Source organism: Nyctereutes procyonoides, unplaced genomic scaffold (assembly GCF_905146905.1).
Source record: "Nyctereutes procyonoides isolate TBG_1078 unplaced genomic scaffold, NYPRO_anot_genome, whole genome shotgun sequence".
NCBI lineage: Eukaryota > Metazoa > Chordata > Mammalia > Carnivora > Canidae > Nyctereutes > Nyctereutes procyonoides.
The window spans coordinates 26,047,842-26,070,324 of NW_026575052.1; the positions used below are offsets into that span (position 1 = coordinate 26,047,842).

The following is a 22,483-nucleotide window of genomic DNA, read 5'->3' on the forward strand; positions in this document are numbered from 1 at the left end:
TACCATCATTTATTTATCCATTCTTCCATTAATGGACATTTGGGTTGTTTCCACTTTTGGATTAGGGTGCTATGAATGTTGTCATACACAGCTTTTGGTGAAAATATTTACTCCACATTCATGCTGGGAATAGAGAGAAAGATATCACACACACACACACACGTAGAATCGTTGGGTCATAGAGTATGTTAGCTTTCATATATTTTGCCAGTTTTCCAAAAAGGTTGTCCCTTTTTCCAACCCTCTGAACAGAATACGATGGTCCAAGTTGCTCCACAGTCTTTTAAAAAAATTTACTCTTTTTTTTAAAGATTTATTTATTTATTTATGATAGACATAGAGAGAGAGAGAGAGAGAGAGAGAGAGAGAGAGAGGCAGAGACACGGGAGGAGGGAGAAGCAGGCTCCATGCCGGGAGCCCGATGTGGGACTTGATCCCGGGACTCCAGGACCAGCGCCCTTGGCCAAAGGCAGGCGCTACACCGCTGAGCCACCCAGGGATCCCAAAAAACTTTACTCTTGTATTAAGATACACATAATATAAAATATACCATCCTAACCATTTTCAAGTGTACAGCTCAGGGATATTAAACATTTTTATAATGTGCCACCATACCACCATCCATCTCCATAACTCTTCATTTTATACACTGCAACTGTAGTCATTAAACAATAACCCATGATTCTCCTTCCCTCATCCCAGCCCCTGGGAACCACCAGACTTCTGTCCAGAATTTTGGCTCCTCTAAATACTCTGTAAATAGAACCACAGTATTAATCTTTATGTGACAGGCTTATTGCACTTAGCATGTCCTCAAGTTTTATCCACATTGTAGAATACGACCGAATTTCCTTTCTTCTTTTTAAGGATGAATAACATTCCACTGTATAGACCACATCATCTGATTATCCATTCCCCTGTGGATGGACACTTGGGTTGCTTCCACGTTTTGACTGTTGTGAATCATGCGGCTATGAACATGGGTGTACACATACCTCTTTGTGAGACCCTCAGTGCTTTTGGGCATATACCCAGAGGTGGACTTGCTGGATTGTATGGAAATTCTATTTTTAATTTTTTAGGAGCCTCCATGCTCTTTTCCAAAGAGGCTGCACCATCTTACATTCCTACATTCCTATTCTCCACCCGCCAAGCTTGTTTACCCACGGAGCCTTCACTCTTGTTCCTTTGCTTGGAAAGCTCTGCAGCCAAGGCTCTGCAAGACTGACCCTTTCTCATCATTGTTTCCGCTCGGACAGCCCCTCTTCAGAGAGGCCTTGGGACCACAAAGGCATTCTTTGTCCCATTATCCTGCTTTTTTTGCATCATAGCCCGCCTTACAAACTGGCAGTTATTTATCCTAGTCTGTTTCTCCCACCAGCTCGCGGGGATCTTGTCTGTCGCGGTGGCCACTGTGCCCCCCGCGCCTCGAAGAGTACCTGGCGCTAGGACGGCGCTCAGCACCGGGCAAGGGATGGGCCCGCGGGGCTGCGCGCTCGCTTCCTCGGGTCCGAGCCGCCTCTGGCCGCGAGGGACGCGTGAGGGCGGTGGCCGCCGGCGAGGGGGGGCGTGGCAGCTCCGCCGGAGGCCCCGCCCCCAGCCCCGCCCGTGTCCTTGTTCTCCTCTGCGGGTCTCCATAAAGTTTTTTTGGCAGCGCGCCGCGCGAGGGCTTCTGGGAGGGCCGGCCTGGACCAATCAGGAAGTGCGGGCGAGCGGCGCGAGAAGCGGCGGCCGCGTTCTCCACCCGGGACCGGGGCGGCTGAGAAGGCTGCGGTGTCAGGTAAGGGCGTGTCTCTCCCTGTCCCTGTCCTTCCTACTTGGCGGCTTGTCCTTGAGCCGGGGCCCCGAGGCCGGCCGGAGCCGGGGCCCCACGCTCGGAGCCATGCTGCCCGCGCTTCCCGTTCGCCTCCTGGTAGCCCAGCACGCCTGACACTGGCGGCTGAGCGCCGGGTCCGACAGCCCCCCATCCTAGCGCCGGGCTGCGCCCTGGGCGTGCCTGCTGCCCTCTTTCCGAGCGTGGGGCTTCGGCTTCCGGACGGGCCTCTTCCCCCCACTTGGGCGCTCTGCAGCGGCGCGCCACGCCCACGCCCCCGCCCACCCTGGGCTGGATCGGCCCCGCTCCCCGCCGCAGCACCCCGCCTTCTCGCTGGTCTCCTGCGACGCACCCTGCCTTACGAGGGCGGAGGTCTTTGGGGTGACGGTGACGACCCCGTTAGCCTCGCTCAGTCCTTGGCCTGTTTCCTGTACCGCCATCAGGGGACTGCTCCTCCCCATCTAGGGACATGCTGGAGATTAGAACCTGGAGGTGGCCTGCACCTTCTCGGGGCTCACAGCACCCCATCCTCTGCAGGGGCAATGCCTCCGTTTGCGGAGTCTCTTTAAAAAATGACGGGGCGGACCCCAAGGATCTTCGGTCAGAGTTTGGCCACCCATTCGCTGCTGTGGGTTTGCCCCTGTCGCTTGTGAGGTTTTTGTTTTTGTTTTGGCCGAATTGCCTTTCAGCATGAGCAGGGGTCACCTTTTGTATTCTGTCCGGAACCTGAGAAGGTGCCCTTGGACGTAATAGCATTTCTCTTTCCTCTGTTCTTTGTATTTGGGACATTTTGATTTTTCATTCATGGTGAATTGTTATTCAAGGCTCATAGTTTTAAATACGCATATATTAGGCTAACAGATCCTATATCTGTATCTCCAGAATGGGCCTCTCCCTCGACCTATACCCAGCTGCCTGTTTTCTTTCTTAACTGAGGTGGTTGATAGGGAACTCAGACTGAACATGTCAGACAGGCCTAGCAAGCTTTCCATCTATCCTCCCTCCCAAACTGCTCTTCTTGGTGTTTTTTCTATCTGAGTAATATAAAAGGCTCTAGCCAATAACCTTGGAGTCACCCTTGTCTGCTCTCTCTTTTTTTCTCCATATCCAGTGCTTGCCACCCTGGGCCAATTCACAACCACCTCTCACCTGGATTATTGAAATAGTCTCCCAGCTGGTCTCCTTGCTTCTGCCCTTGCATTCATGCCCTATTTTCAGCACAGCAGCTAGAAGGATCCTTTTGAAACACAGGTCAGATCATATCACTCCTTTACGCAAAAACTCTACAATGGTTTCCATCTCATTTAAAGACAAATACCTTATAGTGAGCCTTAAGGCTTTACGTAATCTGACCTGCCATTACTTTCCCACTCTCATTTTCTGCTGCGCTCCCCTTCCATGGCCTCAGACATGCTTTGGCCTCAGGGCTTTTGTGCTTGCAGTTCAATACTCATGTGGTTTGCTTCCTTCCTTTTTTTCAGGTTTTTATTTCTAGGGGTCACCTAGTGAGGCTTTCCTCAGTTCCTATTTTCCTTTACTGCCTTAGTTCTTCTTAGCAATTGTATTTCAGTTATTTGCCTCATGTATTGTCTTTTCCTTCCAGAATATGAAGTGGGGGGAGGTTTTTATGTTTTGTTCCCTGATAGATCTTCAGCACCTAGACTTGGCACACAGTAGGTACTCAATAAATACAAAATAAAGGGATGTTCCTGGAACTGCTACAGGCTTGGGAATACAGTGGTGAATGAAACAGGCCTGCCCCCATTGAAGTAATGTTCCTATGGAGGACACCACCAACAATGAACACACAAGTGTAGGATGTAGTGTCAGGGCTGTTTTTAAAGGAGGACAAGTATATCTAAATTGGGACCTGATTGAAATAAGAGAGCGAATTATGGGAATAGCTGAGGTGAGAGCACTCATGGGAGGGGAATAGCAAGTGCAAAGACCCTAAGATGGGAACAGTTGGAGAAGTGGTGAATTTGAGTCTGAAGCTGAGCTCTGAATCTGCTTCTTGATGGACTGAAGTAGAAAATAAGGTAGAGGGAAATATGGATGTTCTAAGGCGGAGGAGAGGTCAGCAAAGACCCAGAGGTGAGGCCCAAGGTGTATTCAGGGAACTGAACCACTTTAATTCATTAAATATTTATTTGGTACCTATTTAATGCTAAACTTGGCTGCTGAGGATTTAGAGGTGAGCAGTGTGACTTATAGGAGTTTGCTGTGTAGAGAAGGAAGAAATAATTAAAACTATTCCACCAGAGAAAAACAGAAATAGAAGGTTCAGAATAGTACGGGAAGGTTTTGGGGTGGGGAGTACTGCCCTAGCTGACTTTGCAGGATATATGAGAGTTCCCCGTGTGGCAGTGTAGGTGTGGGATGCGTTATAGGAGAATGTGCAGCTACGTGTGCAGGAGTAGAAAGAGAAGAAACAGCGCAAAGCACCCCTAGCAGTAGAGACTTACTAGGGTATCTTTAGGGGAGGATATTGAGAGATGTGAATGGTAAGAGTGACAGTGTCAAATCGCAGGCACTTCCTCCTGGAGGGGACCTGGAAGGTGTCCCTGGTAGGACTGAAGGAGTGGAGCATTTCAGAAAGACCTCTTGCCAAGGGGAGGGTGAGTTAGAGGAGCTCAAAGGCTTAGACTTTTGAGGTAGTTAGGAGAAAAGCATGAGGGTCAGAGTGAAAGCAAGAGAGATGGGGGATTCCCTTTTGCAAAAGGTTTGAGAGGTAGACATGGCGATTGGCTAGTTGTTCAGGAGCCAAGGAAGGGAACTCTGAAGTGACTCCTGGGTGGTTTCTGGCTGAGATGCTGGATGCTAGTAGTTTTACTAAGAGACGGGGCACCCAGGAGGAGGAAGTGGTGGTGTTGGCAGCTGAAAGGAGAGAGAAATGATGAGTTTGGTTTGGGACACAGGTAGTTTGATGTACCCATGGGTCATCCAATTGCAGTTGTCAGGGGGGCAGTTGGAGATACTAGCTCAGGTGAGAGAGCTGACCTGAACATAGAATAGTTTCTACCAAATTTTTGTTTTAATAAATCAGCATTCTCACCTGGGCTCAGAAAGTCCTCAGAGGTCTTTGGGTGGCCTTTCTGGGGAGGGGTCCTATGAGCTTCCTGACAGTGCATCTTTAAGAATATGTGTGCAGTTCTTTTGTGTTTATGTATGTACATAAACATTAGATTCATAGAGGTCTGTGGCCATCCAAAAGATTGATAACCACTGGCAGGGATTCTAATTGAAGCCATGGCCAAAGGTGGATCTTATCTAGAGAAATATGCAGCGTGAGAAGAGGAGGTCCAAGGATAGAAGCTTGGCATTTAAAGGATGGGTAGATGTAGAAACCACAGCAGAGGAGGCTTGAGAGAGGGAAGAATTGGAAAAGCAGGAGGAGAACCAGGAAAAGGCGGTATCTTCAAGTTAGGGGAGAGTGCTTCAGGAATGGTTAGGGTATCAGAGGCTGTGAGAGAGGAAGGGTTGAAAGTCCATTGGACTTAGCATTTAGGTCATTGGTGGCTGCAGAGGAAATCAGTAATTGGAGGGCAAGCAGAAATTACATTATAGTGGGTGATGAATGGATGAGGTGTGACAAAGGATGGCTGTCTCTTTGTAAATAGAGCAGGAGCTAAAGGAGCATTTGGGGTTGAAGATTTTTTAAATAAGCTTTTAATTTTAGAATAGTTTTAGGTTTACAGAAAATATGCCAGGTTAGTACAGAGTACCCTGTACCCCTCACCCAGTTTCCCCTATTGATGAAGAATTTTAGGAAAGAAGAGACCTGAACTCTAGGAAAAGGAGCCAAAAACATTGGAAATAAGGACAGCCATCATTTCCCTAGCTCTGGCTGTGTGTGAGTCCCTGCCATGGCCTCTACTTGTATAATCTTTTTTTTTTTAATCTTTTTTTTAAAATATTTTATTTATTTATTCATGAGAGACACACAGAGAGAGGGGCAGAGGCACAGGCAGAGAGAGAAGCAGGCTCCATGCAGGGAGCCCAATGTGGGACTGGATCCCGGGACTCCAGGATCACGCCCTGGGCCGAAGGCAGGCGCACTCAACTGCTGAGCCACCTGGGCATCCCTTTGCTTGTATAATCTAATGTCATCATCACAGCAGCCCTCTGGTGTCTAAATCTTCTCCCTTCCTGGTCTTCCTTGTTCCAGTAAGTGGCATCTCCATGCTCCCAAGGTATTCAGGCCTAAAACCTTGTCATTGTCTTTGACTTCTTTTCTCTCACACTCTACATACAGGATTCATACCTACATGAAATTTGTGCTTAAAATGTATACATGAGTCATACCCACTTTTGTCTCTTCCACCAGTATTATCCTGGTCCACACCACTCTCATGTATCACATCTGGGTGATAGAGCAGCCTCTTGACTGCTCTCCTGGGTTTCACTTTGTGCCCTTCCTCTCCTCAGTCTCTTCTCCATGCAGAAGTGAAAAGCCTTAATCCTTCAGTAGTTCCCAATACACATAGACTAAAATCCAATGTTCTTATTACCTTGTGCTGTGAAGCCTGTACCATCCAGCCCCTGCCCTAACTCCTTCTCCCACCACTCTTCCCTGTGATTGTGTGCTTCAGCCATCGGGCCTCCTGCTCTTCTTCCTATATGCTAAATGTGTGTCTGCTTTGAAGCTTTTGCTTTCACTGTTTCCTTTGCAAGAACATTCTTCCCAGATACCAACATAGCTCACTCCCTTACTTCATTCAGGTCTTTTTTCAGGAATTTCCTTTTTATTTATTTTTTAAAAGATTTTATTTATTCGTTCATGAGACACACACCAGAGAGAGAGAGAGAGAGAGAGAGAGAGACAGACAAAGGGAGAAGCAGGCTCCTCACAGGGACCCCAATAGGGAACTCGATCCCAGGACCCTGGGATCATTCCCTGAACCGAAGGCAGACGCTCAACCACTGAGCCACCCAGGTGTTCCCAGCAGTTTCTTTTTTAGAGAAGCTTCATAGAACACCCCTTCAAAAGCATTGCCACTATCCACTCTCCCACATCTCCCTGTTTCATCTTTTTGTAGCATTTATCAATACCTGGCATCATGTGTCTATTTGTTTATATATATATTTTTTAAGATTTTATTTATTTATTCATGAGAGACAGAGAGAGGGAGGCAGAGGCACAGACAGAGGAAGGAGCAGACTCCATGCAGGGAGCCCGGTGTGGGACTTGATCCGTGACTCCTGAGATCATGCCCTGAGCTGAAGATGCCCAACTGCTTAGCCACCCAGGCATTCCTGTTTATGTACTTTAATTGTCTTCTAACAGCTATGAGTTCTTTGAGTCTGGGAAATGTCTGGTTTTTTCACAGCTCCATCTCCAGTGTCTTGAACAGATAATACGTAGCATATGGGAGATGTTTAATAAATATTTGTTGAAGGAAAGAAGATGGGGCTCTAACTTTGGTGGCCCTCACAAGGTCAGCATAGGAATTTAAAAAATAAGGAGTCATTATGGTGCAGGCTAGCTTGGTTCGAGGACCCAGAGGAGGTCCTATAAGACCAGCCAAGAGGGTTCTCGTCTTTGTGTGAAATAGAAATCAAACGTGAGCCGAGAAGAAGTGAGAGCAGAGTTAATTGAAGACAGAAAAAAAAAAATTGAAGACAGAAAGAGAGAGTGCAGTTACAGACAGAGCATCTGGGAGACTGAGAAGAGTGAATCTTGGCTTTGCTTGGGGGCTGGGGTTTTTATTGAGGATTGAGATCTGTTTTAAGGTGCCTTTTTAGGTATCCAGGAACAGGTTAAAATGGATGAATGTTTAGGTGTCTTCCATAAGTCACTTATGCCCTGGAGCCAGGGGTCTTGGTGAAGCAGTGATCTGGAAAACATACGTGATGCCCCTGACCGGTCACTCCTTAGATGTGCTTTACAGTGCACATTGACTCCTTGACCTTCACGAGGGAGACATACATTATCTGTACTATAAGGTGGTGGTGCAGGTCCTAGCAAGAATAAAGGCAGCAGAACAGTCTCTCATGGGGTCCCTTTGATTTCCCTATCTCAATTAGACATTCTTGGCAAAATTTGCGGAAGCTTATTCTGTCGGTGACTGTGTTGGGGATTAGCTACTGTTTGAGGACACTGTTGGAGGTTAAAAAAAAAAAGAAGTAAAGCTACAAGAGGCTTTAAGTTTTAGGCTATTTGAGGGAGGTGGAGGTCTAGGTATTAACAGACGATAATGTGAAACAAATAAAGGAGGTCAATGTCAGCAGGATGGTAAGCTAAGAGGTCCTGATGCTTGTCCCCACATAAAAATAGCACAACCACCAACAGACAACTACATATTGGTGGAAAAAGAGTTCCAAAGTAAAATAAGGAGGCTGCAGAAACCCCGTGGAGCACCACAACTGTGGATTAGCCACATGGAAAACTGTAAGGCAGATAATGGAGTAGAAAAGAATTTTGTTGAGGGGAGCTCTTGTGGGGTGGGTGATGAAGAAAACCATCTGGTAGGCAGGACTTGAACTGGTGGTAAAAATAATAGCCAGGGTTTCCTAAATGGTTGCTGTGGGGCCTGTGAAGGAGATGCAGCTCTTTTTTCATTTCACAGATGGGCCCAGCAAGTGTAATAAACTTGTCTACAGTCGCCCCACTGGAGTGGAGTTGCTGGCTGGAGCTCAGGGGTACAGTGGAAGTGATTAGATACTCCTGGTTGGGAAAAATGGCACGAGCAAGGCCAAACAGCAGGGCATGCATAAGGACGGTTAGGGGCAGAGTAGACTGGGTAACTGGTACATAGGGTTTCATCAAAAGCAGGGCCTCATCTGGATCCTTCTGAATGGAAGTTTTGAGGACTTTTGAGAGCAACATAGGGAAAGTGCTGGAAAGATTGAGGTGACCACAGCAAGCAGAATGACATGGAGCAGGAGGAGCTCGAAGACATGTCCTGGGGTCTCTCAAGAACTTGGGTTTAAAGGGATGGAAGTCTGGCCTCCTGGTGAGGAAGATGGAAGCAACAGTTAGACTAACTTTATTGTAATCATTTTCTAATACATGCAGAAATATATATGTTACGCTGTATGTCTTAAGTTTACACCATGTTATGTATCAGTTATCTCTGAATAAAGCTGGAGGGAAAAGGTGATAATTAGAAGATGCTGCAAAAATACAAATATCTCTAGCTGTTTAAATCTGTTAGGTAATGAGAGTTTGGATAGCGAGTTTGGAGAGTGAAGGATGTCCTGCAGCTGAATATAAAGTATTTGTTTTCCTGAATTTTTGTTAGGAGCAATAGTTTGGATAATGAGGAATACTTACCTGCTTTCTCTCAAAAAAATGTATCTTCATCTCATTGGTTTTTAAGCCTGGAGAGTGGAGAATACTGTAACTAAACAGTCTGAGGTCATGTCCAGATGTAAAGGAGAAGAATGAGTTAGAACCAGAGAGAGAGAGGGAGAAGCCAGGGGACAGAGAGGCGGCGATTAGGGCAGGTGGTGGTGGGGAGTGGTAAATGCATTTTGAGGTGTGACAGTTACATGCTTGAGTAGAAATGCGTAGGCAGTGCCTGGAAGCACTCTGGGTTGGAGTGTGAGTGCGGGGAGCAGAGTGGGAGTGTGGATTTGATAGTCATTGCCGTCAGGGATTCAGGGCAGTGGTGAGACATACTGAAGCAGAGGGTTTAGAGCAATTTAAAAATCAACAAGTTGGGGTGCCTGGGTGGTTCAGTTAAGCATCTGCCTTTGGCTCAGGTCATGATCTCAGGGTCCTGGGATTGAGCCCCACGTGCTTCTCCCTCTGCCTCTGCTGTTCCCCCTGCTTGTGCTCTCTGGCTCTCATGTGCTCTGTCAAATAAATAAATAAAATCTTCTCTAAAAAAGAAAGTAACAAATGATTTAAAATCAGACAAGGTCACATATAGCCATGGAAAATAATTCAGACTGATGGGGGGGGGGTTATAAAATGAAAAGTCCCAATTCTTTCCTTAGCTTTCTGGAGGCAAGGCTAAGTTAAGTTTCTTGCCATGTTTCTTGCTTTTCTGTAAATTATCTGTGAACAGACTTTAAGTGTATGCAGTGAATTTTTACGTATTTATTCACTCGTGTCTACCGGTCATGTTGAGATATGAAACATTTACAATACCCTAGTGTCTTAGAGTGAGCTGCCATAGATTGGATGGCTCCGTTTATTTTGCCACAGTTCTGAAGGCTGGAAGTCGAGATCAGAGTACCAGCCAACATGGTTGGGTCCTGGTGAGGATCTGCTTCCTGGTTTTTAGATGGCTGCTGTCTCACTGTGTGCTCGCATGTTCTTTTCTGGGTGAATGCGCTGGAGGGGGCTGGGTAGGAAGCAAGCCCTCTGGTCTCTTAGTGGGACAGTAATCCCTTCATAAGGACCCCATCTCCATGAGCTCATCTAAACCTAGTTACCTTCCAAAGGCCCCCTTTTCCATACACCATCATATTGGGTCTTAGAGCTTTGACCTAGGAATTTTGGAGGGGCACATTACAGTCCATAGCACCCAGGAAGTTTTGTTGTGCTCCTTTCCAGTTGGTTGCCCCCACCCCAGGATAACTACTGTTCTGATTTCTATCACCATAGACTTAGTGTTTCTGTTCTTAAAATCCGTATAAGTGGGATCATGCAGTATGTTTGTTTGTTTGTTTTTAAAAGTAAATCTGGCTGCTTTAGTTAACCACTATGTCTGCAAAATTTATCCATATTCCATGTAGCTGTAGTTCAGTCTCTTCTGTTGCTGTGTGGTATACCAGGGTATGAATATACCACCATAAAAATCCCAAATGAGATAATTCTGTATATATAATGGTTTTAATATTATTTGGTGGTGGTGGTGGTGGTGGACTCAGACTTTTATTAGAATCTGATAAAATCTGGGATGCATGGGTGGTTTAGCAGTTGAGCGTCTGTCTGCCTTTGGCTCAGGGCGTGATCCTGGTCCAGGGATCCAGTTCCGTGTTGGGCTCCCTGTGAGGAGCCTGCTTCTCTCTCTTGCCTCTCTCTCTGTGTCTCTCATGAATAAATAAAATCTTTAAAACAAAAAAAGAATCTGGTAAAAGCTGTAGTGCTTTTCTTATATTAAGGAAAACAATATGCATATATTTGCAGAGGTTTCTAGTACCCTTGATATGATACCCTCAGGACAAGGACAAGAAGTGTTCTTTGGTTTATAGCAGAACTTCTCAGCCTCTGCACTATTGATATTTTGGGCTAGATAATTCTTTGTTGTGGGGGCTGTGCTGTGTATTGTAAGATGTTTAGGAGCACCCTTGGCCTCTACCCTCTAGATGTCAGTAGCCTGTGGCACATCTCCCTGAATTAGGACAACCAAAAGTGTCTCTAGATTTTGCCAGTGACCCCTGGGGAGGCAAATTTGCCCCCATTTGAGAAACATTGGTTTAGAAAAGAGCCAGAGCCAGAGACCTTTTAGTGATCTTTCCCTGCTTATGCCAGTTGTAAGATGGAGCTAGTGTCATTCTTAAGGTTCTATATACAGATAATTTCCATCACCACTGAAATGCTACTTTCTTTCTTTCTTTTTTTAGGTTTTATTATTTGACAGAGAGAGAAAGCACTAGCAGAGGGAGTGGCAGAGGGAGAAGCAAGCTTCCCATTGAACAGGGAGCTGGGAGCTTTGAGGGGCTGGATCCCAGGATGCTGGGATGATGACCTGACCTGAAGGCAGGTGCTTAACCAACTGAGCCACCTAGGTGCCCGAGGCTGCTCCTTTCAAGGACACAGGAAATGAATTTAAAGACTGACTTAAGAGGCAGCTGGGTAGCTCAATTGGTTAAGCCAGGGTCAGGGGAAGGGCCAGCCCCAGGGTCAGAAACTGCTATGGGGCAAAGCTAGGGTATGGTGCACACTTCTTCCATTCCAGGCCCAACTTCAACTCTGCTATAGGACTGGTCAGCCCTCTGGAGAGTTGAGAGTTTATCAGAAAGGTCCCTATGTGTGTACTTTATATTTCTTTGAGATGCCAGATTGCTCCTCTTTGCTCATTGGAGAGGAAATAATACAAGTGGCATTTTATGTATCACGAAAGCTGATACTTTGCCTTCCTTACTGCAAACACTGAGTCACGCAGGCCAGTACTAGTACTGAATCATCCAGGTCTTTAATTCCTTTTCTGTCTAGGATAATTTATTTTAGTTTTTTTTTTTTTTCCAGAAGTCTACCTTCTGAATTATGATTAGATCCAAGTCTCTTTTACTTAGTCTCATAGGACTAGAAAGAATTATCCAAAAACAGATTTTTTTTCATCCTTTTCCCCCCTTATCCTAAAGGCACCTGAAACAGTATCTGTTAAGATGTCATTTTCTCTTTGGTTGTTCTACTTTTTTTTAAAAAAAGATTTTTATTTATTTATTCATGACACACACACACACACACACACACACACACACACACAGGTAGAGACACAGGTAGAGGGAGAAGCAGGCTCCATGCAGGGAACCCGATGTGGGACTTGATCCCAGGTCTCCAGGATCACACCCTGGGCTGAAGGTGGCACTAAACCGCTGAGCCACCTGGGCTGCCCGGCTGTTGTTATAATTGACAGCTGACAGATACAGCAGAAAGTGGAATGATCCAGTCATTGAAACATAGTTTACATTTTCAAAAGTTTAGAGGAGAGCAGAATCAGTATTAAACTCTTGATACCTCAAGTGAGGCTTTACTCATTAATTTTTGGTGTTAAATACTGCACACTTTTCTTGTGTTTCAATCCCATTAAGTCCAATTAATAAGGTTTGAGGGCAAGATTTCTACTCCAAATTCAGTGCTAAATTTCTTTTGAATCACACTTTCATTGTGGAAATTTGGAGTTCTAATAACAGTATTTGAGGGGCACCTGGGTGGCTTAGTGGTTGAGTGTCTGCCTTTGGCTTAGGGCATGATCTTGGGGTCCTGGAATGGAGTCCCTCTGCCTATGTCTCTGCCTCTCTCTCTCTCTTTCTCTTTTTAAAAGATTTTATTTATTCATGAGAGACACAAGCAGGCCCCATATGGGGAGCCCAACGTGGGACTTGATCCTGGCACTCCAGGATCATGCCCTGAGCTGAAGGCAGGCGCCCAACCGCTGAGCCACCCAGGCGCCCCTCTCTGTCTCTCATGAATAAATAAATAAAATCTTAAAAACAACAACAAAAAACCCCACAATATTTAATAGTAGGTAAATACATTTAAGAATTGTAACTGTCTTCCAGAAGTTCTTACTGAATGATATGAATTTGTGCTTAAATGAGTTATAATTTAGTATCCAATATTTACTAGAAGATTTTTTAAAGCAGAGATGTTTATAATTGAATGACAAAATGTTGCCAAATTGGCAACTTTGGAATCAAAGCTTAAAGAACGTTTACAATGATATAAATTAGTAGAGTTTTTATAAAATCCTTTCTGTGTATCATCAACTCCTAGAAGTAGATCGGGATTATCATCTCCTTTTTATAGATGAGGAAATTAAGAGGAGAGATTTGGATTTTATTCCAGGGGTAAATCGACCCACTTTAGCTAGTAAGTGAACATTGTAGATTCAAACTAGGAGATTCAAAGTCCAGTCTTCTCTTGTTTACCCATTCTGTGTAAAAAAAAATATATATATATATATATATATATATATATATATATGTAGATGTTACTTGTTTTACTGTCACATTATAACTTTCAAGAATAATTGGTAAAAGGAATAACATTGTTATATATTTTGAAGAAAAAAGGTAGAACTAGCGCTAGTTATTTCCTCTGAAGTATATACCCCCCCCCCCACAGCATCCATAAAAACATAGCAGTGCTAAAAGTGCATTTTTTAGATTGCAGGGTCTTTATAGTTGGAAGAGATAATATTTGGGTGTGTGGTAAGATTAGAATTTCATAATGACTACTTATAAGTATTGCTTGAGTGTATTGAAATTCTGCAGAGAAAATGGTTGGTGTCAATTCCCCAGTGAAGTTAGTGAACTGAGAGAGATTCCTTCATAACTGAAGGGAAGGCAGTTAGATGTCCTTGCTTTATCTTTTGTCTCTTTGCTACCTCTTTGTATTCCTTGGATAACTGTATTGATAAGGAAAAGGAAAAATGCACATGGGTTTGATATGTTTCACTGTATTTGGAAAGGGCAGAGAGTTCTTCTAGCATTTTGTGAATTAGGTCAAAAGAATATTTCCTGGATAGATTTCATCATTTACAAAACAGATGTCTTCCCCCAAATGTAGTCTCTAAATAAACAGTTTAAAGAGTAAAGAGGGAAGGGGAATGACAATGGGCCTGTTCTGTTAATCTTTACAACAATGTTTTCACTGCTCACGTCTATTGTAGGTGGCTCTGCCAGGGGCACATAGCCAATAAGCGCTGAACCAGGATTTACTTACCAAGTTTAACTCAGATATTCTAGGCAAAGTTAGGAGTTGATGAACTATATAACCTGTAGGCCTGAGAAGCTAACAAGGATTTTTACATCTTTAAATTGTTGGTGAAAAAATCCAAAGAAGAATATTTTGTAGCAAGTGAAAGTTATATGAAATTCATGTTTGGCCATGATTAAAATTGTATTGGAGCACAGCCATGTTCATTTGTTTACATATTATCCAGTTTCAAGCGCATTGTACAGTTGCAACAGAGAACCACCCCAAAAAGCGTAAAATAATTTGCTGTCCAGCTTGCTGATCCTTGCCCTAGGATGCCAGACTCAAAGACTAGAAGCTGGAAAAGAGTTTGGTAGACAGGTTTAGGAAAGATGGCTGTGAGGCTCTTTCATACGGTCCTTTGTTTTCTGTCAGCTTTGAGTCACTGAAGGTGATAATTTTTATAAGTATATCCTGGAAGTCACATGGGCTTATGTCAAAGGAACTAGTGCGTGACAGGCATTTCTGAGATGACCCAGTGGTCTTTAAAGCCCTTAGTGGTTCCGCAGCTCGGGAGCCCACAAAGCCCTGGGAAAGTGGGAAGATGTGTTCTACTTGTGGCTGGTGCTTTAGAAGAAAAGACACTAATGAACTAATAATTAATACCAGAAAACAGATGTGTAGACATTTTAATACAATAAGCATGAATGCTGTAAGAAACTAAGAATCAGACCATCTGCAAAGTCCTGAAGGGGCCACTCTGAGAATACTGATGTAAAATGGTCTAGAAGTGTTGAACAGTTTGAATATTTAATTACCCATTTGCAAGGGAAAGATACTCCTGGTGTGTTTCCTTCACTCTCACATTACTGTACTTCACCACCACAGTGCTTCACTTTTGACACCCAATGTGTGGGTTTTCCACACATTAGGCAATTCTCAGATTCTCTACACCAGCTGGCTATTACAGTTTAACTCACTTCTGACACTGTGTACCTGGAGATTAGCATCAGATCTCCCTGACTAAGGGTTCAGTCCCACAAGACTCTGCACACCCCCCACCCCACCCCCTTTGAGAAGGCAGTCGCAAGGCCAAGTTGTCACCTGTGCTTCTGACCTACTGGCTGTAGATCGGAGGTTCCCACAACTCTCTTTTCGGGTTCCATTAATTTGCTAGAGAAGCTCACAGAGCTTAGAGAAACATTTACTTATGTTTACCAGTTTATTATAAAGAATACAGATGAGCATTCTGATAGATACATAGCGTGGGGTCTGGAACGACCCTGAGCACAGGAGCTTCTGTCCCTGTGGATCTGGAGTGTGCCACTTTCCAGCATGTGGTCACCAACCTAGAAGCTCATCATATCTAGTGGTTGAAGAGTTTTGTAGACCTTGATCTGTAGTCCCCTTTCTCCTTCCCAGAGGTTGGTGGCTGGGGCTGAGCTCTAACCCTCTGATCATTTGGTCTTTCTAGTGACTGGCCCCATCCTGAGGCTATCCAGGCTCCCATCCCACTCCAAGTTACCTCCTTAACTTAAGCTCAGATGTGCTCCTAGAGGGGCTCCTTGTAAGTTACAAAAGACTTGCAACTTCAAGGATATTCCAAGGAGTGTAGGAGCTTTGTGTCAGGAACTGGGACAAAGACCAGATAAATTTTTTATTATACTACACTACTCTTTTCTGGCTTGATCAAATATTTAACATGGTTATATTGAGAATGAAAATCACCATATTTTTTATAATTAAGACACATATTAGTAGTAAGTGAACTGAAATTATTTGTATTTTTGCTCTGCCTTTTTATCTTGTTCATTTCATCCTATATGCATTTGGACATCTTTTTTTCACCCTCTCTGTGTGCCTAGAAGGGGCAGTTTTTGGACACAGAATGACAGTTGAGTGCTGACTAATTTGAGGAAATGGGAAGTCTGTTCAGCCCTTGATTTTAGCTGTAGGTAGAAGCTGTCTCTCTAAAGCTGTGGGCTTTAATTTTTTCTCTGGTTAATTTTCTCAGCATCCTCTATGTACGGTGAAGAGGTCTGGATCACAGGAACTTTGCACTAAGCATTCCTTATATCTAACATCGTGAGGTGTCCTACTGGAGCTTCTGAAAAGCCATGGGTTATTATTTTTCATTTTGGGAGTAACTTTTTTATTGAAGTATGGTACACAGAAAAGTGCATAAATCATGAGTCCAGCTCAGTGAATTTTCTCAAAGTGAACACACTGTTAAGCAGCACTGAGCTAACCCCCCCCCAAACAAAACAAAACAAAACAAAAAACCAGAAAATTACCAGCTTCTCAGAACTCTCCCTTCTGTCACAGTGTCTGCCCCTTCCTCCCTCCAGTTGCCAGTCTTGTTTTCTAACAGCAGTGTGATAACCTTTATCTTTCATTTTAAAGCTTTTGGTTGCCGGTGTTTGAGGAGGTCTGTGGAGGCTCAGTGGGACTTCTGCTAAGTGACATGGGAGAGGTTTGATGCCCAGGGCCTTGGTACCCTGTGATGCTCTCTGAAGCACCTCTCAGTGTTTCCAAAGCCCTCTTACCGTCAGGCTCAGTCATTGATGGCAGAGCCCTAGTGCTGTCCTCTTTCCATCCAGCCCCAATCTTGTTGCATTGGCTGTTCCACATTCCACTTCTCTGGGTCCTTCATGTGGTTTCTTCCTGGCTTCCTCCTCCATAGCTCACCAAGGGGTACACCTGGCATCCAGTCTCTGTCTTGTGTCCTGGCCAGATTTTCCAACAAAGTTTGGACTTAAACCCCCTCACTGCCACCCCAGTTCTCTCTTGCACAAAGCTAGTGAGGTTATTTTCATGATGAATTTTCAGTATCTGGGGTCAAAACTGATAACTTTGTTGGTTTAATTGTGGTTAAATTGATGTTTATTTTGTAGAGGCGGTAAAAATTGTCCTTTTATGAAATTAATTATAAATTTAAAATTTTTAATGAAATGGGATGATGACCTCATCATGAAACTTCAGTAATTTTTTTATAAATTAATTTCCAGTGGATGAGTTATAATGCAGGACAGATCCAGTTTTCCCCAAGTATTGTATTAAGTATATAGCTTTCTCTCAGACAGACATGGAACAAACTTATTTTGTACTCTGAAGTTGTATAATGAAATTCTTTCTATACATATACTTATTTATTCTTTTGATTTGAAATTCTGTTCACCTGAAAACTAGGCCTTTTTTTTTTTTCTCTTCTAAAATACCACTGGTTTTTGTCTGGATATTCAGAGGGAAAGTACTAGTCTGGACCAAGTGTGATCTGAATTCATGCCATTTATACTGTCACTGCCTTATGCTGTGCAGCCTCAGAAATGTTAAGTATCAGTTGGTAGTCGGAAGGGAATGTTTTTGCTCTGGTCTTTGCTTGCCAGTGGGTGCTAATTTGGCAGGAGAGTGCAGGAAGAACAGACTCTCCACAAATGGAAGAATAAAATTCCTATTCATTCAACAAATGAGCACCTACTATGTGCCAGGTGCTGTTCTAGAAGCTTGGGATATATCAGTGAATAAAACACACAAAATCCCTGTCCTTGTGCCGCTTACATTCTGGCATGGGTTACAGTAAGGGAGATGAGGGAGTGCTGGGGGTGGTTGTAGGTTGCACTCTTAAATATTTTGTTCTAGGTGAGAATCAAAGGCAAGATGACAGTTCAGCTCAAACAGAGAAATCAGTCAGGAGCTTATCTGGGAGAGGAGTGTTCCAGATAGAGGAAACAAGGAGTACAAAGGCGCTAGAGCAGAAATGTGCCTGAGTCATTGGGGGGCTAACATGGAGGCTCCAGGGTGACTGGAGCCCAGGAAAGGGAAAGGAGGCAGGGCTGGAAATGAGTCCAAGTCTGGGAGGTAAGAGGAGGTGAGGCTGCTTCTGTAGGGCTTTGCTCTGTACAAGAGGTTTAGGCAGAGGAAGGGTTCTTTGAAAGGATCACGTGGAACGTAGGAGGCAAGAGCTGAAGCAGGGAGGCCCAGGGTAGTGACTTGAGTGGGTAGATTCTGGGTGCATTTTGCGGGTAGATTTGAAAGGCTCTGTTGGTCCTGGATTAGTTGTGAAGGCTTTCAAGGATTTTATCCCAAGCAGCTGAGTAGTGGTGGCTCCACACTGAGAAGACTGAGGAATGGGTTTTGTTGACAATAGAGTTCAGTTTTGGGCATGTTAACTTTAAGATGGTGTTTAGAGATTCAGCTTTTATTTTACCGAAGTCAAATAATTCTGTTAACTTAAAAAAAATCTTATTTATTGGACCCTATTAAAGTAAATCGTGATTTTTATTTTATATTTATTATTTATATTCAAATTCATTACTCTAAGTCTTTGTGGGGGCAGGTCATTTGAGAAGTTGAGCATTTCTTTTGTCTGAATTTGTCTGGCATGGATATGAAATGGTAGATGTATTTTTTGTTTTTTCCTTCTTTTTTAAACTTAGAAAAGTTTGTTTTATTTAGTCCTTTATTCAAGGAGGCCTAAAATTTACCTTATGAAAGAAAGTATTTTCTACTCCTTAGCTCTGTTCATTATTTTTATCTTAGAGTTAAAAGGGGTGGGGGGGAAGAGGTAGTATATTACTTTTCTTTCCTTTTTCTGGTGAGTGACCATGTTTCTGTTAGTAGAATGTTACTGGCCCTGTTGGTTTCTGAGGAAAAACATTTCTCTATCAGACAGGAGCCGTGTTGTTTAAAAATACTCATTTCTTTCTTCTTCTGTCCAAGAGAATACTCATTCCTTGTCCTGCCATCCTGATATTCCCACAGGTAGAAATGGCCAGTTACAGCCTCATTCTACTGGGTCAAAACAATGATTATCTAGAAATTTTAGGAAAAAAGTTAGTGTGTATATGACTTTTTGTCTCTAAAGATTAAAGAATACCAAAGTGTTTTTGTGTTTACCCCAGCTGAACTATTTTTGTTTTAACCTGGTGCCTTTACCTTTAAAGTCAATGTCATTTTGTTTGTTTGTTTATTTATTTATTTATTTATTTATTTATTTATTTATTTATTTATTTATTTAAAGTTAATGTCTTTTAATGTCCATTTTAAAAAGTCCTCATTCTCCTGCTCTGAATTTATGGTGATAACCATGCCCTTTTAACATTAACTTGTGCTTTGTAGCTGAGATATATATTGCATCACCATCGTAACTACCATATTAGACCAGTGGTATTTCAAAGGTGCAGTGGGAAGGCATGGGTTTAAAACAAAGAAGAAAAGTATGATTAACAAGAGCTACTATTTAAGGAATTTTTTTTTCTTTCTTTCTTTTTTTTTTTTTTTTTTAGATTTTATTTATTTATTTATTTATTTATTCATGAGAATACACAGAGAGGAGAGAGAGAGAGGCAGAGACACAGGCAGAGTAAGAAGCAGGCTCCATGCAGGAAGCCTGATGTGGGACTCCATCCCGGGTCTCCAGGATCACGCCCTGGGCTGTAGGCGGTGCTAAACCGCTTAGCCACCGGGGTTGCCCTTATTTTTTCAATAAGTAATAATTTTGTTAACCTTTTAACAATGTAAATTTTTTTTTAAAAAAAATTGATGGTGATAATGTTTATGTTCTGTTTTAAATAGTGGTAGAGTTAAAAACATTCTGTTGGTCAAGAATTTTATACAAGGATGGTACAGTATATGTAAGATTCATAAATGTGTAATATCTTTTAAATAGCAATACTGTTCATATGACTTTGCTCTGTCAACTGTTGGAGAAACAGGTGGTCTTGTTAATATTTATGGTCTAGAAGCCAGCTGCTATTTATATTAGTATAATTATTAGTAGCAATGGTATTTCTTTTTGTTTTTCTTTCTTTTTTTTTTTTTAGAGAAAGGGTGAGGGAAGGGCAGCAGGAGAGGGAGAGAGCAGGCTCCAGGGCAGATGAGGGCCTCAATCTCATGACCCTGTGATCATGATGTGATCCAAAATCAAGAGTCAGACACTTAGCCACCCAGGTGCCCCAGCAATGGCATTTCTAAAAGTAGTAGGTATAGTAACAGTTAAGTCTAATATTCTGAATGTCATCTGTAACCAGCAGATATAGATATCTGCTCTGAGTAACCTTGTAAGCTAAAGAATGTGTGAATGGAAACATGACTTTTAAAAGACTGTCTTTTGTTAGTGAAGGAGCAAATATGTGAGAATAACACGGGGTTAGTCAGGAGACCTGTGTTCTTTTGTCCATCCAGCCACAATGCCACCAGAGTACCCTGGGTGCCTAACAGCTCTGTGGATTGAAGTTGCTTCTCCTATCCACTCTGGAGCCTCATAGAGTTGTTGAGAATCATATGAGATTAGGACCTTATAAATTGCCCCCAACCTATATGGGATGGTGGGATTTTTCTAAGACAGGTAGAGGAATAGGAGGTGCAGGGTGGTGTTTCTTTTAATCTCCCAGAGATTGCCACTGTCGTTTCCATTTCCTTGTCAGCTTTGAGTGTGTGTGGAAGGAGGCAGGAATTCTGTTCTGTAGCTTAGTATCTTTGCATTTGGTCTGGTGGCAGGAATCAATCTTGGGGTTGTCAATATGCACAGAAATGATCTATTTCTTCACAGTCTGACTCATTTTCTCTGTCAGGCCTGTTCTTGGGCTCTGTTCAGGAACAAATCCTGCTTGTTGATGAGCTGTCTCCTTGTCTGTTTACAAAAAGTCCTTGTGTTCCGTTTAGTTTGTAACAGACTCGGGCAGCATTTGAAGCCTGTCCTCCCCTTGATTTAGGTCTCTCCTTTTCCTCCCCCATCTAGGATTTGCAACTCCAATGGATACTGAGGGGTTTGGTGAGCTCCTTCAGCAAGCTGAACAGCTTGCTGCTGAGACTGAGGGCATCTCAGAGCTTCCCCATGTGGAACGGAACCTACAGGAGATCCAGCAGGCGGGTGAGCGCCTGCGTTCCCGTACCCTCACACGCACGTCCCAGGAGACAGCAGATGTCAAGGCGTGAGTATTGGTGGGGAGGCAGTGCTGCTACTGCATGGTTCAGGGGCAGGATCCGATTCTTTCCTCCCTTGAATTAGGATACAGTCTGTGAATAACAGACACAGCCTAATTCTTGGGAACTCAGGTTTTGTAAACGGGTCAGCAGCCTTGTTCTGTCTCCCTGCCCTCAGGTTTTACGGCCTTTGCCTGACCAAGCTGTGAGCTCATATCACCAGCAGAGATGATCAGGATGGGAAAGAGTGAAGAGCTTTATCACACAGAAACTCGTTACGGTAGTTCCTGATTGGGTTTGCTGATCATTAGGTCATAAATGGCTCCCAAAACTATATTATTAAGTGTGGTTACCCAAATAAGTATGACAGTCAAAGTCAGGGAACATTCAGAAATGAGCACTCTTTTTAAGTGCACGTGGAAGAAATTGACGAGCAGCCAGTGATGTTTTCATCATCCACTGCCAAGCGAGGGGTGGTTCTATCTGGTCATTGTTAGTGACCCCAACAGCTGCTGCTACAATGCCCTGGACACATAGTGCCTGCCAGGTGACCATAGAATGGGAGAGTAGGCAGCCCAAGAGACTGCAGCTGAAGAAAAGTACTGTCTGTCTGTCCAGCCAGTGGCATCTGCTGACACACAGCATCCAGTGGGCTGTGGATTCCACAGTCATGTGTTGGGAACCCCAGTCCTGGGCTGTCTCTGGGGCTACAACCATGATATATAGACATGGTGTCTGCCCTCAAGGAGCTTGTAATTTGGGGAGACAGAAAAAAAAAAAAACCCTTGCTGCTTTCCATGAGAAATGTGATTTACTGTGTGTCAGAAACTTGGCTAGACTTCAGAGTTTGCTTAGTCCTTACAATGAATATTAGGACTATGTCCCCGTATAGTTGAGCAGCTAAGGCTCAGAGAGGGCAGAGTAACTGTCAGATTGCACAGCCAGTGAGTGTTGAACCAGGACTCCAACCTCGGGAGGCTGACTCCAGAGAGCACATGCTCTTCTAGCCCCAAAGGAAGGGCTGTGGGAGGATGGAGGGGTGCCGGTACTCGTGACCTCGGTGAGTCTGGAAAATCACTGAGATTCTGTGTGGGAGATGTGGGAAATTGTCAGTCGTCTGCTCAGTCTTCATTCCTTGAACTTGAGAAAGACCTAAGTGCTGATGTTTCCACGGGGATGTTATTTTGGGTTTGTAATAAATGTCACAGGAGTAAGTATAAGGGCTACATTCTTTTCCCAGCTGATCTTGAAAGCTCAGTGCTCTGGCTGCTCTGCTGAATTAGTAAAGATGTTGTAGGAATTCTTCTGTAGGCCTTCCCAGAGTTTTATTTTTAAAATACCAGTTAGTTTTGGTTCCATTGGTATTGATAAAGGCAAATCAGGGGAACCCCAGCAGGGACTTTTTTTTTTTTTTTTTTTAATCCAGC

The 22,483-nt window shown here is 43.6% G+C and overlaps 1 protein-coding gene across 1 annotated transcript in view; it reads left to right on the top strand.

Annotated features, from left to right (window-relative positions):
* Positions 1-1,687: 1,687 nt before the first annotated feature.
* The window catches only part of NUP93 (nucleoporin 93), a 109,552-nt gene continuing 88,756 nt past the window's right edge, over positions 1,688-22,483 (top strand). The window contains exons 1-2 of the mRNA XM_055332157.1: positions 1,688-1,780; positions 20,872-21,064. Of these exons, the coding sequence (XP_055188132.1) occupies positions 20,886-21,064 (179 nt within the window). The 5' untranslated portion in view covers positions 1,688-1,780; positions 20,872-20,885. The remainder of the gene's footprint in view (positions 1,781-20,871; positions 21,065-22,483) is intronic.